The sequence below is a fragment of the Hemitrygon akajei genome, chromosome 27, assembly GCF_048418815.1.
Source record: "Hemitrygon akajei chromosome 27, sHemAka1.3, whole genome shotgun sequence".
NCBI classification, from domain to species: domain Eukaryota; kingdom Metazoa; phylum Chordata; class Chondrichthyes; order Myliobatiformes; family Dasyatidae; genus Hemitrygon; species Hemitrygon akajei.
In genome coordinates this window covers 50,042,005-50,056,841 of record NC_133150.1, presented here as the reverse complement: position 1 = coordinate 50,056,841, position 14,837 = coordinate 50,042,005, and the positions used below count along the sequence as shown (strand labels likewise).

Genomic DNA, 14,837 nt, shown 5'->3' with positions numbered 1-14,837 from the left:
GGTGATCAACCCAGGTCCCCGGAAATAATTTGTCTCAGGCAGACAGGCAGGCAGGCGTCCCTTTGTTGAAATAATTTAGTCTCAAGCCCAAAGTATCTGGAGTGACAAAGTAGAACTGAACATGATAAAACAAAAATAAATCACCTCAGATGAATAATTCAGGTACAGACTAGAACGGATATATCAAGCTGAGAGGAAAATTTGGATGTGCAGATTCAGAGAGTGAGAATCGAACGAGAGTGCAAATGAAAGGGAGCCCACTGTCTGAATAGTAAGCAGGTGGTAGGAGGTGGGGTGGACTGTCAGACAGGAACTGGAATACTGTGTATTGGGGTCTCAGTCTGTACCATAGGAGGCCAAGCTCCCGGCATCTCAGCAGGAAGGGAGGCTGTTGAGGTAAAGGAAGAGGAGATCGGCAAGGAGAGAAGTCAGTAGATGTGTTTTAAGTAGACATCACCTTGCCTGGTGGGATATTCCCCCGATTACTGGCAGGATGAAGTGGAGGTCACAGGAAGCAGAAGTGGCGTGGAGAAGATCTGATGGGGGAGCAGAGGTCACAGGAAGCAGTCATCATAGGGAGGCAGAGGTTACAGTCGGACCAGAGGTGGCAAGGTGGAGGTCACGGAGCAAAGGTCACGGGGAGGATAGATGATGGGGAGGAGGTCACAGGGAACAGAAGTTGAGGGGTGGAGGTCAGAAGTTGCAACAGAGGTCAAGGGGAGCAGAGGTTACATGGCAGAGGTCAGCTGGAGACAGAGGCCACAGCGACCAGTTGGAGGGGGTGAAATTCAAAGTTCATAGATGCTCTTCTGCACTCGACTGTTGTAACGTGTGGTTATTTGAGTTACTGTCACCTTTCTGTCAGCTTAAACCAATCAGCCACTTTCCTCTGACCTCTCTCATTAACAAGGTATTTCTGCCTACAGAACTACCGCTCACTGGATGTTTTTTGTCTTTTGCACTATAAGTTCTAGAGACTGCTGGGCATGAAAATCCCAGGAGATCAGCAGTTTCTGAGATACTCAAACCACCCCATCTGGCACCAATAATCATTTCACAGTCAAAGTCACTTAGATCACATTTCTCCCCCATTCTGATGTTTGGTCTGAACAACAACTGAACCTCTTGACCTTAAGACATGGGAGCAGAATTAGGCCATTCAGCCCATCAAGTCTGCTCCACCATTTCATCGTGGCTGATCCTGGATCCTATTCAGCCTCATACACCTGCCTTCTCATGATATCCTTCGATGCCCTGACCAATCGAGAATCTATCAACTTCCACTTCAAATATACCCAGGGTCTTGGCCTCCATGGTAGTCAGTGGCAGAGCATTCCACAGAATCACAACTCTTTTGCTAAAAAAATTCCTCCTTACTTCTGCTCCAAAAGGTTGCCCCCTCAATTTTAAGACTGTGCCCTCTAGTTCTTGATACCCCCATCAGAGGAAGCATCCTCTCCACATCCACTCTATCTAGCCCTTTCAATATTCGGTAGGTTTCAATGAAATCACCATGCATTCTTTTAAATTCCAGCAAGTACAGGCCCAAAGCTGCCAAACACTCCTCATACGTTAACCCCTTCATTCCTGGAGTCATCCTCGTGAACCTCATGTCTGCATGTTTTTATGCATTGAATTGCATTGACACAATTGGCTGATTAGATATTTGCATTAACAAGCAGGTGTACAGGTGTACCGAATACATTGACCACCAAGTGGAACATAGAACAGTCGAGCACAGTATGGACCCTTCAGCCCAAGTTATTGTGCCAATCTTTATAAACTTACTCTAAGATCTAGACCGTCCCTCCATCTTTCGGTCATCCATGTGCCTATCTGAAGTCTCTTAAATGTCCCTGATGTATCTGACTCTATCACCATCACTGGCAGTGCAATCCACACACCCACCATCTCTTTGTAAAAAGAAAACTGCCTCGGTCATCCACCCTAAACCTTCTTCCAATTGCTCCAAATCTCTGGCCAGGTTGCCCGCTGCTTTCGTGACCCAGCCACTGCATCAGTGATTTATAATGGAGGTAAGATTCCACCTCTGCCCTCTGAGTTGTCGCTCTTGTAGAAACCTTTCTGAATGCAGTCTCACCTAGAGTTGGCTAATGGTTAGTGTAACGATCTACAGTGCCAGCGACGGGGTTTGATTCATGCTGTTGTCTGTAAGGAGTTTGTATTTGTTGCCTGGATTGAAGATCATGTCATATGAGGATAGGTTGAGTGAGCTAGTGTTTTTTTCTCTGTGGAGCAAAGGAGCATGAGACGTGACTTGATAGGGATGTACAAGGTGATAAGAGGCATAGAATGAGTGCACAGCCAAAGACTGGCAGAGGGTGATGAGAGTGTGAAACAAGCTGCCAACCAAGTTCGATTTTAATGTTTAAGAGAAGTTTGGATTGGTACATGGGTGGTAGGGGTATGGAGGGTTATGGTCCTGGTGCAGATCGATGTGAGTAGGCAGTTTATTTGGTTTGGCACAGACTAGATGGGCCAAATGGCCTGTTTTTGTGCTGTACTTTTCTATGGCTCTATAACCTTTTCCCAAGGCAGAGATAGCTAATACGAGGGGTTATAGTTTTAAGGTGATTGGAGGAAAGTATAGGGAGGATGTCAGAAGTAGGTTTTTTACACAGAGAAAGGAATGCACTGGAACTAGCGCTGTAGTAGTTTCTGTTCTTCCTGTGATGGTATGGGTTGTATGCCAGTTCCTTCCCGTCTTCCAAAGACATATGGGTTAAGGTTTGTAAGCTGTTAGTATTTTGGCAATAATTGTGGTCTGACCCCAGCTCGTCCTCAGACTGTGTTGGTCATTGATGCTCAAGACTGTGTGCTTCAATATAAATATGACAAATAAAACTAATCTTTGACCTTGGCTTCCCCTTGCAGATCACTGCTGCCCTGGAACAAGATGAGCAGGCTCGGAGGCAGCGGCTCGCGTACAAAGTGGAACAGCTGATTGCCGCCATGTCCTTAGAGAGCTGAGCACTGTGTCTTCAGGAACCAGGCAGTCCGTGAGCGCTGGAGAAAGGGAAGCCATGAGATGGCAGGAACCAAGCATGGACCTGTAGTCATCCCATGGCCAGTCCATGCCCAGTGGCTGAGATGGCTGTTCCAGTTTGAGAGGGGCTGGATGCCTCTGTTTTCTGTGTTCACAATACTACCTTTCATTGACTCGCAGTTGGAATTCTGATAAGCTTGAATCTGTGGTTGACCCTTCCCAAAGGAAACTTTGGAGCTGCAGCTAATTGTTAGTTAACTGATCATCGGACCAGGCCGTGGTGCTAACGACCAATGTGGGCAGTTTCTGTGGCCGGGGTGGAAATGGACCGGCAAGCTCGGCACAGGGCCACGGACATAACCTAACTGCTGCTGTGGGAATGGCTCCATATTCATGCACAACTGGCCACAGCTGCATTCACCAGGAAGGCAGGCTGCTGGCACTGTGCACTCAGTGGCCTGGCCACTGAAAGACTGAAGACTTCGTAAAAAGAGGCATGGACTTTGGGAACTTCTGGCTGCCGTCTGCATCTTCCTTTGGTCCGTGCCACCCCTGCCTCACCGTGAACTTCATCATTCCAATGCTGAACGTTACTACACTTGTGAAGACAAAGACATTGGAATTGTATGTTTTTATTGTTATTATGAAGATGAAGATTCCATCACAGCTGCTATGTAGTGGAACTGTTCTGTGTAGTAACACCGGTCAGTTGTGTAACACGAGGTTAGTGCCGCACACTGTGTCTTCAAACTTCTTGAATGTAATTCCATGGCACGGTGTGGAAAAGAGTGTACTGGAAATCCATCATTACTGTCAGCCCCATTCCCAATCCCATCTTCCCTTGATCCCTACCACAGTGTGTAACTTCCCCTTCCATAATCACTTTCATCCCGTGACTGTCCCTCCAAACTGTTGTGTCACCTCAGAGAGAGGAACCTGACACCACCTTTGCAGAATGGTCTTCATCAGATCCGCTCAGCAGGGAGGATGGGATTGATCAGCTCAATACCTCATACAGGTGGCCACCGTAGGGAGGAATTGGCTGGAGATTCCACAGAGAGCATCTGTCGGCAATGACCAAGACCCTCACCACGTTGGGGCTAGCTAGGACCCTGCTGCTCCATGCACATATTCAAACAGGGTTGGCCCTGTTGGCCAGATTTCCAATCAGCCCACAGTGTGTGGATTTGTGTCACCAGCACTCACAGTAGAATGGTATCTCCACAGGGTTCTGATACTTCTTGAGTAATTGAAGGGATCCAGGTTTTCATTTCTCGACGTCTCTCCCCCTCTCAGTGATAGTGCAGCACCTCCGTGGAAACCCAACCTCATGAGAGCTGGAGCTAGCTAAACAAGGCAGAATGCTCCAAGGAGAGATACTTGCTTTGTTGGTGGCACAGATTACTCGGAGGGAGCATGCATGGTGAGGTGCGGGTGAGAAGTGGTGTGGTGCCAAAGACTTTATGTTAGTCTCCTGTCATCCAACAGCAACAGCAGAATCCACAAAGATAATTCTGAATGCATCATCTTCCCTTTCCACACTGAGAAACCAAAGGTGTTAGATGTGCACGACCTGGCTCCACACAACCTGTACAAATGTAAATAGTGTTCATACCTCCATATGAGAAGGGATATCGCTTTTTATTGCTGTTGTGCTTGGTTCTCTAGTAATTCAGTTCCTATACAAAGATGTGTGTAGTGTTCTTTGCACATTTGTGAACAACTCTCTGGTGTGTTTTGACATAGTTTCATCCAATGTTTCTCAATCAGTGACCATGAATGAGTATTGAAACGAGAACAAAAATGCTCAAATGGAATGTCATCTGTGGATGGGCAGAGTGAATGGATGGCATATGGTACCCCCAGATGTTGAATGATTGGCATATGGTACCCCCAGATGTTGAATGATTGGCATATGGTACCCCCAGATGTTGAATGGATGACATGGAACCGGATGTTGAATGAATGTCAATGAGCCAGATGTTAAGTGGCTGGCAAATGGTAACAGACATTGAATGGATGGCACAGAGCAAGATGTTGATGGTTGGCACGTGCTATCAGATGTTGAATAGATGACACAGAGCCAAGTGTTGATAGTTGGCACACAACATCAGATGTTAAATAGAATGCTCTCAGTGCCAGATGTTGGGTGGATGGCACACAATACCAGCTGTTGAGTGGTAACATTGTATCAGATATTTTGATGGCACTGTACCAGATGCTGTGGATGGCATGTGGTACCAGACGTGTAATATTTCTGTTTGAAAACTTGCTTTCCTCACTCGTTCCTCTGCAACACTTAGTCCTGACCTGAAGGATCCCATTCCTCTGGGCAGGGTTGCAGAGCAGTCAGTGAGCAGAAGGTGCCCCTCCTTCATATGCTGTTTAATACTTCGGGTTCACTTTTACCTCTGGGCAGGTGTCCCTGTTTAAAGCTGTAAGATGCAAGCACCTGTACATGTGTGTGCCTGTTACACGTGTGCACCGTGAGCATGCACACTTCCAGTGAAATGCTGAAATATTTAATCACAGCTCTCATTTAAGCCACCAGACCTGAGCTTGCAGTTCCAAACAGCCAAGCTGCTTTGCCCAGCACTGAATGAGCCTCTTGTGTCCATGATTGTCATTCTCTGAAACTTAATGACAGTGACTCCAAATCACTCATCACAAATTGGTTATTTACATTTTTTAACCATCTAGTAGAATTCCTCTGACAATATTTGAAATCCTTCAGGACATTCATTAAGGAACATTTGCTCAAGCATCTAGTAATTGTTGGTTTGCAATGTACAAATTCAACATTCAGATAATTGGAGAACAGACACTACAGAAATGCTGGGAACCATAACCGGCAAACTGTAGTTTAGATTATAGTTGTTCATCATCAGAGCAAAATTGTTTGAAGGACAAACCATAACCTATCCTGAGAGATATTGATTTAACCTTTGTCAATGGACTGGCAAGGTAAAGATGATGCAGTGAACTCACCTCAGAGTGATGACACTTGGTCTGCACATGTACCTGAAGGTCTAACAGTCCCATTGGCACCATTTATCCATGTTGGCCAAGGTGCCTTCCTGAGGAAGTCCCATTGACCTGTGTTGGGTCTGTATCCCTCTGAACATTTCCTCTCCATGAGCACCGGTTCCTATTCACGTCTTGGTATTTGGACCATGAAGACAAAGGCAAATTTTCACTGTTAAATTATCCCTATTCAGAGGCGGTATAAAGCTGCTGTCTGGTTATTATCACTGATTTCACTAGTGGTTTATCCTGTTAATGTTTGTTCAAGGGTTACCTCATCATTGACTCTGGACCATTTCCGACTGTCTAGCCATGGTGCAGGGAGACACTGCTGCTCTGTAATGTGAAGGCGATGTTGCAGGTCAGTTTGAAGAACACTGTCAGGGTGAGAGTGACCCAGTAAACCAGTGGTTCACAACCTGGGGTCCACGGACTCCTCGGTTAATGGTAGAGGTCCAAGGCATATAAAAGTTTGGGAACCCCTCCAGTAAACTGTTTATAAACCGTGGCAACACAAGCGCCTGTGGATGCTGGAATCTGGAGCAGAAAACACTGTTAGAACCTGGCAGGTCAAGCAGGGTCCATGGCGGGGAACAGGTATTCGAACTTTCAGATCGTGATCCTGTGTCAAAACAGTCATGACACGGTACTTTGACCTGAGATATTGCCAGTTCCATGGCACCCCGCGCCCCCCCCACCAGAAGCTGCTCGACCTGCTGAGTTCCTCCAGCAGACTGTCTGCTGCTTTGTGTAAAATCCATTCCTATTTGTTATATTGTGTACCTAGTGTAAATATGAATCGCTCCTATTTTGCAAGCCAGAATCACTTTGTACTGTTGTTGTATATAAATAAAGGTAACTTGATAAAAGATTAGCGTATTAATTATTTCTCTCTTGGCGTTTGCTGAGGTGGTTGACTTGCTCTGCGTGGTGGTTACACACACTCCACTGACCTCAGCATGAGGTGCACCAGCTGACCTGGATAACCAGCACTTCGATGCTCACAGGTTGGTAACACACAGCAATACCCCTTGCAGTAGCAGACAGATACCAGCTTCTAAAGCTAACCGTTTCACTAATCATCTGAAAATTAGTGAGGTGAAGTGGACCTTACCACATGGAAAGTCTTTTCGAGATTTATTTCAGAGCCTGACTCCTGAAGAAACTAGAAAGCAGACATATGGCTCGTTCTGTTCTCCTTCCAGAATGGGACCGCTGCAGGAAGAGCGATTGGAGTAAGTTTCCAGACATCAAAAGGCAAAAGTAAACCGTAATTAAATGATAAGACATAAGAACAGAATAAGGCCATTGGACCAGAGCCTGCTCTGCCATTCCATCATGGCCAATTAATTATCCTTCTCAACCCCATTCTCCTGCCTTCTCCCCATAACCTTTCATGACCTAACTAATCAAGAACCTATCAACCTCCCAATAAAAAACATAAGAAATAGGAGCACGAGTAGGTAATCTTGCCTGTCAAGCTTGTCAATCAATAAGATCATAGCCAATTTGGCCTTGGACTCATATCTACCTACCTGCTTTTCCCCCATAACCCTTAATTCCCCCATCATGCAAAAATCTAGCCAACCTCATCTTAAATATATTTACTGAGGTAGCCTCCACTGCTTCATTGGGCAGATAATTCCACAGATTCACCACCCTCTGGGAAAAGCAGTTCCTCCTCATCTCCGTCCTAAATCTACTCCCCCCAAATCTCCTAGTTCTAGTTTCACCTACCAGTGGAAGCAACTTTCCTGCCTCTATCTTATCTGTCCCTTTCATAATTTTATATGTTTCTGTAAGATATCCTCTCATTTTTCTGAATTCCAGCGAGTACAGTCCCAGGTGATTCAATCTCTCCTCATAGTCTAACCCCCTCATCTCTGGTATCAGCCTGGTGAACCTTCCCTGCACTGCCTCAAAACCAATATATCCCTTCCTCAAGTAAGGAGACCAGAACTGCACGCAGTACTCCAGGCGGGGCCTCACCAATGCACTGTAGAGTTGCAGCATAACCTCCCAGCTCTTAAATTCAATCCCTCTAGCAATGAAGGCCAACATTGCGTAACAGACCTCCACAGAAGTCTTTGGCAATGAATTCCACAGATTCACCACACTCTGGACAAAGAAATTCCTCCTCATCTCTGTTTTAAATAGACTTCCTCCACGTCCCATCACTGAAATGTTCTCATGTGGACTCACTTCCAAGAACTTTTCATCTCATGTTCTCAATATTAATTGCTTATTTTATTATTTTTTTCTTTCTTTTTGTACTGGCACATTGATTGTCCCATTCAGTGTGGTCTTTCATTGATTCTATTGCATTTCTTGTATTTATGCTGTCCAAGATGCTGTCCAAGTTGCATGCCATCTTGGACAATGTCTCCCATCCACTCCATAATGTACTGGTTAGGCACAGGAGTACATTCAGCCAGAGACTCATTCCACCGAGATGTAACACTGAGCGTCATAGGAAGTCATTCCTACCTGTGGCCATCAAACTTTACAACTCCTCCCTCGGAGTGTCAGACACCCTGAACCAATAGGTGGGTCCTGGACTTATTTCCACTTGGCATGATTAATTTATTATTATTTAATTATTTATGGTTTTATATTGCTATATTCCTACACTATTCTTGGTTGGCGCAGCTGTAACGAAACCCAATTTCCCTCGGGATCAATAAAGTATGTCTGTCTGTCTGTTACTGTGAATGAATCTCAAGGTTATATATGGTGACATATATGCACTTTGATAATAAATTTACCTTGAACATCCTTCTATTCTGTAGCTGACCTCCCTCACTCCTATATGCTTCCTTCTCACCAGCTGAAATTCTGTCAATTTCAGTTGGGCCATAGGCAAATTTATAGATGGTAGATGGTGTTTGCCTGTGCCTAGCCACACAGTCACAGGTACAGGGAGGGTAGAGCAGTGGGCTGAGCACAAATCCCTGAGGTGAGCAGTGTGGATTGTCAGCAAGGAGGAGACTTAATTTCTGATATGCAGAGACTATGGTTTCCCGGTGAGGAAGTCAAGGATCCAAGTCAGGTGATGGTACAGAGGTCCAGGTTTTCCAACTCTGATCACAACTGAATCTGCCATCCAAATCATTAACATACTGTATAAAGAAGTGGTCCCAACACTAACCCCTGTGGAACACGGCTTGTCACCAGCATAACTGGACATACAGGATGTCTGGTACCCAGTGGTATAGGCGCCATCAGTGGTGGGTGATAAGCAGCCCCTCATGGGGATCACTTGCTTATCCTCCCCCAGGCACTCTCCTGTAACCATAGGAGCTGCCACTCCTGTCCGTACACCTCCTTGCTCACTACCATCTGTGGCCCTAAACAACCCTTCCATGTGAGGCACCTTCACATGCGAACCCATCTGTGTCAATTATTGTATCCGGTGCAGCCTATTGTACATCGGTGAAACCCGGCACAAATGAGGAAATCACTTTGTCTGCCATACCAGCGGAAATCTCCCGGTGGTCAGCCATTTTAATTCCCCTCCCCATTTCCACACTGATACGTCTCTGCACGATCTCCTCCACCGCCAGGTTGAGTCTAAATACAAAACTAGATGAGTCTAACATCAGTCTGGGAGTCTTCATCCTGGTGGCACAAACATCAAATGTCCAAACTTACGGTGACTGCCCCAACCCCTGCCCTTTTGCCCCTATTCTTCTCTCCTCCAGATCCCAATGCCCCCATCACTGCATCTACTTCCCGTCCCCCACGCTCTCCATCTGCCATCACCTACACACTATCCCCCCATGGTTCCGTTCCCCCTCATCATCCCTTTATTTTACTGTCCTCTCCTATCAGATTTCATTTTCTTCAGCTTCTGACATCATAGCCACCCACAACCTCCCTCATTTGAATCCAGTTCTATCCCCACCCCTGCCTCCCATTGACTCTCTCCACTCGTCCCCCCCAGTCTCATGATGGGTCTTGACCCAAAACATTGACTCTCCATTTTCCTCCACAGCCTCCTGAGCTCCACCAGTGCCAACCCCAGTGCTCATCTCCTCCACACATGGACAACCCCAGATTTTTAAACAGTAAATTCTTGTACTAAATTCTCCCAAAAGACCCATCCTCCCCACACCTCACGCCCTCGGTCTGGTCGTCTCAGGGTCTCAATCAATTCCATTCCTTCTTCTGAACTTCATAAAACTTGATTGTAGACACAAGGGATACTGTAGATGCTGGAAATCTAGAACAACACACAAAAAGTCAGAATGAGGTTTTATATGTCATGAAATTTGTTGTTTTGTTATAGCAGTACTTTGCAATGAATTAGATTAATAATAGAAAAACTATAAATTATGATGTATTAAAAAGAAAAATAAGTCTGTGTAAAAGGAGAGGGGAAATCTCCTGAGGTAGTGTTTATGAGTCCACAGACCATTCAGAAATCTGTTTCTGAAACATTGATAGTGTATCTTCATGCTCCTGTACCTCCTCATTGATTGTAGCAACGAGAAGAATGCATTCCCAGGTGACGGGGGTCCTTAGTGATGGACGCCGCCTTTTTGAGGTATTGAGATGTGATGGTGTCCTGGATGCTGGGGAGGCTAGTGCCCATGATGGAGCTGGCTGAGTTTACAACTTTAAGCAGTTTTCCAACCCTGTGCAATGCCCCCTACCCCAGACCAGAGAGTGATACAACCAGTTAGAGTGCCCTCCATGGTGCATCTATGGAAATTTGCAAGTGTCTTTAGTTACATACCAATTCTCCTGAAGCTCTCAATGCAGTATAGCCACTGTCATGCCTTCTTTGTAACTGTACCAATATGTTGAGCCCAGGACAGTTCCTCAGTGACATTGACAACCAGGAACTGGAAACTGTTCACCCTTTTTACTTCTGCCCTTGATGAGGATTTGGATGTGTTCCTTCAACTTACCCTTCCTGAAATCCACAATCAATTCCTTGATCATGCTGATATTGAGTGCAAGGTTGTTGCTACACCATTCAGCCAGTTGCTCCTGTACACCTCGTCATCACAGTCTGAGATTCTGCCAACAATAGTTGTGTCATCAGCAAATTTATAGATGTGTTTCACCTGAGTCTAGCTACACACTTAGGGTTGTTGAGAGAGTAGAGTAGGAGGCAAAGCACCCATCTTTGAGGTGCACCAGTGTTGATTATCAATGATACAGAGATTTTATTTCCAATCCGCGCAGACTGTGGTGTCCTGGTGAGGGATGTTGAAGATCCAGTTGCAGAGGGAAGTACAGAAGCCCAGGTATCGAAGCTTGGTGATTAGAACTCAGGGTATGACTATGTACACTGGAGGAACACAGCAGGTCAGTGATAAAATCCTGATGAAGGATCTCAACCTGTGCATCAATCTTCTCCATAGAATCTGCCTGACCTGCTAAATTCCTTCAGCACCGTGTGTACGTGTTACCCTGTAAAATGTATTTTTTCTTGTAAATCCCTGCAAGAAAATGAGTGTAAAGGCACTATATGGTAACTTCCATGAACTTTGATAATAACTTTGATCTTTGAACTTTGAACTCCAGGGATTTCCTCCTGTTCTAAGTACCACTGCTGATACATTAGCATCCTTCTGTTAAACAGATCAGTATTAACCCCAGTACGCTGGCTGTGGTCTCGCCAGCACCCTGTGTACCCTCACTACCTTTCTGTCCAACACTCTGCCAGGTTTCCTGATCACTGACTGTATCTGTACATGAGCCTTTTGTAAACCATGCACTGAGACAGTCCGAGCATCCTGCTTCTCTCTGTTCAGCAATCTCTCACCATTCAGTAAATGGGCTTCGTTAGTTTTCCCACTGAGTTGGACATTGTGGAATGGGGACAGCTTCCAAACTTGGTGGACATCTGGATTATTATGCTCCGTTTTGGTCACCCTGCTATAAGGAAGATGCCATTCATCTGGAAGAACCATTAGACCATGAGGTATAGGAACAGAATTAGTCTATTTGGCCCATCGGGTCTGCCCCACCCTTTCATCTGTCTGATCCTTTTCCCTCTCCTGCTTTCATGCTCTGACTAATCAAGAACCTATCAACCTCCATCTTAAACATACCCAATCACTTGGCCTCCACAGCCGCCTGTGGCAACGGATTCCACAGATTCATCATTTTCTGGCTAAATAAAGAATGTTGCTGGGACTGGAGGGAGAGAAGAGTCAGTTTGGGACTTCAGTCACTGAAGCGTAGAAGGCTGAGGGGTGATCTTAAAGAGGTGTATAATATGAGGTGTGTCGATAGGGTGAATGCACACTGTCTTTCTAACAAGATTGAGGAATGAAGAACTGGAGGGCATAGGGTGAGGTGAGAGGGTAAAGATTTAATAGACATGTGAGGGACAACTTTTTCACGCAAAGAGTGGTGAGTATATAGAATGGTCTGCCAGATGAAGGTTGAGGAAGGCACATTAACCATGTTTTAAAGGTACTTGGACATGGTTAGGGAAGATTAAGAGAGATAAATGGGAGGCTGGTCAAGAAGGTTCAGTCCTTTGCCATCGAAGATGTGGTAGAAAATTGGATTCATGAGAGAATCCAGAGCGTGGTGGTACATGGTCCCATCTCTGTCTGTAGGCCTGTGACTAGTGGAGTGCCACAGGGATCAGTGCTGGGTCCATTGTTGTTTATCATTGATATCAATGATCTGGGTCCTAAGGTGGTAAACGGGATCAGCAAATTTGCAGACGACACCATGATTGGAGGCATAGTGGACAATGAGGAAGGATATCAATAGGCTGAAAAATGGCAGGAAGGAATGTAATGAAGACAAGTACCTTTAAAATGTTATTAATGCACCTGCATCATTCTTCCTTCATCAGTTCATTCCATACGCTGGGAAGGCAAACTAGAGTAGGACTTACGCAGAGAACCGTAGGGCACTGAGGAGTGCCGAGGAATCTTGGAATACGGGTCCATAATTTCTTAAAATAGCTTCACAGGTAGATAAGGTCATAAAGTAAGTTTTTGGCATGTTGGCCTTCATAAATCAAAGTATGAGTTCAGGAAATGGCCTGTGATGTTGAAGTTGTATAAGAGGTCTAATTTGGAATATTGTGTGTGGTTCCGGTCACTGACCTAGAGGAAAGATGTAAATAAGATTGAAAATTTACAAGGATGTTGTTGGGACGTGAGGACATAAGTTATTGGGAAAAATTGAATAGGTTAGGACTTTATTCCCTGGAGTACAGGAGTATGAGGAGAGGTTTGATAGGTATACAAAATTATGAGGGGTATAGCTAGGGTAAATACAAGCAGGCTTTTTCCACTGAACAAACACAAGGAAATCTGCAGATGCTGGAAATTCAAACAACACACACAGGCCTGGCCTGCTGTGTTCCACCAGCACTTTGTGTGTGTTGTTTTTCCACTGAAGTTGGCTGAGACTGGAACTAGAGGTACTCAGCAGGCCAGGCAGCTGATCTCCCTCCTGGCACTTATCCTTGCAAGTGGAAACAGTGCTAAACCTGCCCCTCCACCTCCTCCCTCACCACCATTCAGGGCTCTAAATAGTCCTTCCAGGTGAAGTGACACTTCACCTGTGAGTCTGTTGGGGTCATTTACTGTGTTCAATGCTCCCGGTGTGGCCTCCTGTACATCGGTGATACCCGACATAGATTGGGAGACCTCTTCGCTGAGCATCTATGCTCTGTCCACTAAAACAAGCAGGATCTCCCAGTGGCCACCCATTTTAATTCCACTTCCCATTCCCATTCCGATATGTCCATCCATGGCCTCCTCCACTGTTATGATGAGGCCACAGTCAGGTTGGAGGAACAACACCTTATATTTAGTTTGGGTAGCCTCCAACCTGATGGCATGAACATCGATTTCTCAAACTTCCATAATGCCCCCCACCCACCCCTTACCATTCCCCATACCCTTTTCCCTCTCTCACCTTGTCTCCTTGCCCACCCATTGCCTCCCTCTGGTGATCCCCCTTTTTCTTTCTTCCATGGCCTTCTGTCTCTTTCACCAATCAATTTCCCAGCTCTTTACTTCATCCCCCACCCTCCAGGTTACACCTATCCCTCACCTTTTAAATCTACTCCTTATCTTTTTTCTCCAGTCCTGTCGAAGTGTTTCGGCCTGAAACATTGACCGTAGTTTTTTTCCATAGATGCTGCCTGGCTTGCTGAGTTCCTCCAGCATTTTGTGTGTGTTGTTCGGATTTCCAGCATCTGCAGATTTTCTCTTGCTTGTGCTGGAACTAGAGGACATAGGTTAAGGGTGAAAGGTGAAACGTTTAAGGGGAAGTAGGGAGGTTTGGATAGCTATGTGGATGGGAAGGGTATGGAGGGCTATATTCCAGGTAGAGGTCGAAGGGACTAGACAAAAAAAAACACGTCAGCACAAGCCGGATAGACCAAAGGGTCTGCTTCTATGCTATAGTGTTCTACGACTCTGATTTTCTCAACCAGGAAAAGTCCCAATTACTCCAGCTCTGAGTCCCTGAGCATGTATTCGAGCGAGAATTTAGATCCTAGACCCAGTTACTTTCTGCAATAGCATTTGATGTAAATTTTCTGGAAATCTTGGAACATTTAGCAGTCCCCTTTATCTCCACCATCCATTTCTTCTCTGAAGATCTGTACTGTTGGTCACATGATTTCACTTTCATACTGCTGTGTAGACTTTGCCTGAATGCTGTGATTTTTCCAAAATGCCCAGTGAAGCAGTATCGATACTCGATACTTTGAGGATTCTCGCTTTGACAGGCACTAGCTAACCAGCCCGTGGTTTTCTGATCTCTGTGAATGAAGGAGTTACATTTGTGGAGTATTCCCTGAGCTCTTTGCTTT

General features: G+C 45.5%; 1 protein-coding gene across 4 annotated transcripts in view; it reads left to right on the top strand.

Moving 5' to 3' along the window:
- The window catches only part of plxna2 (plexin A2), a 574,692-nt gene extending 567,790 nt beyond the window's left edge, over nucleotides 1–6,902 (top strand). For all 4 annotated transcript variants that reach the window (XM_073030937.1, XM_073030940.1, XM_073030939.1 and 1 more), the window contains one exon: nucleotides 2,896–6,902. In XM_073030937.1, the coding sequence (XP_072887038.1) occupies nucleotides 2,896–2,991 (96 nt within the window). In that variant the 3' untranslated portion in view covers nucleotides 2,992–6,902. The remainder of the gene's footprint in view (nucleotides 1–2,895) is intronic.
- The last annotated feature ends 7,935 nt before the right edge of the window (nucleotides 6,903–14,837 follow it).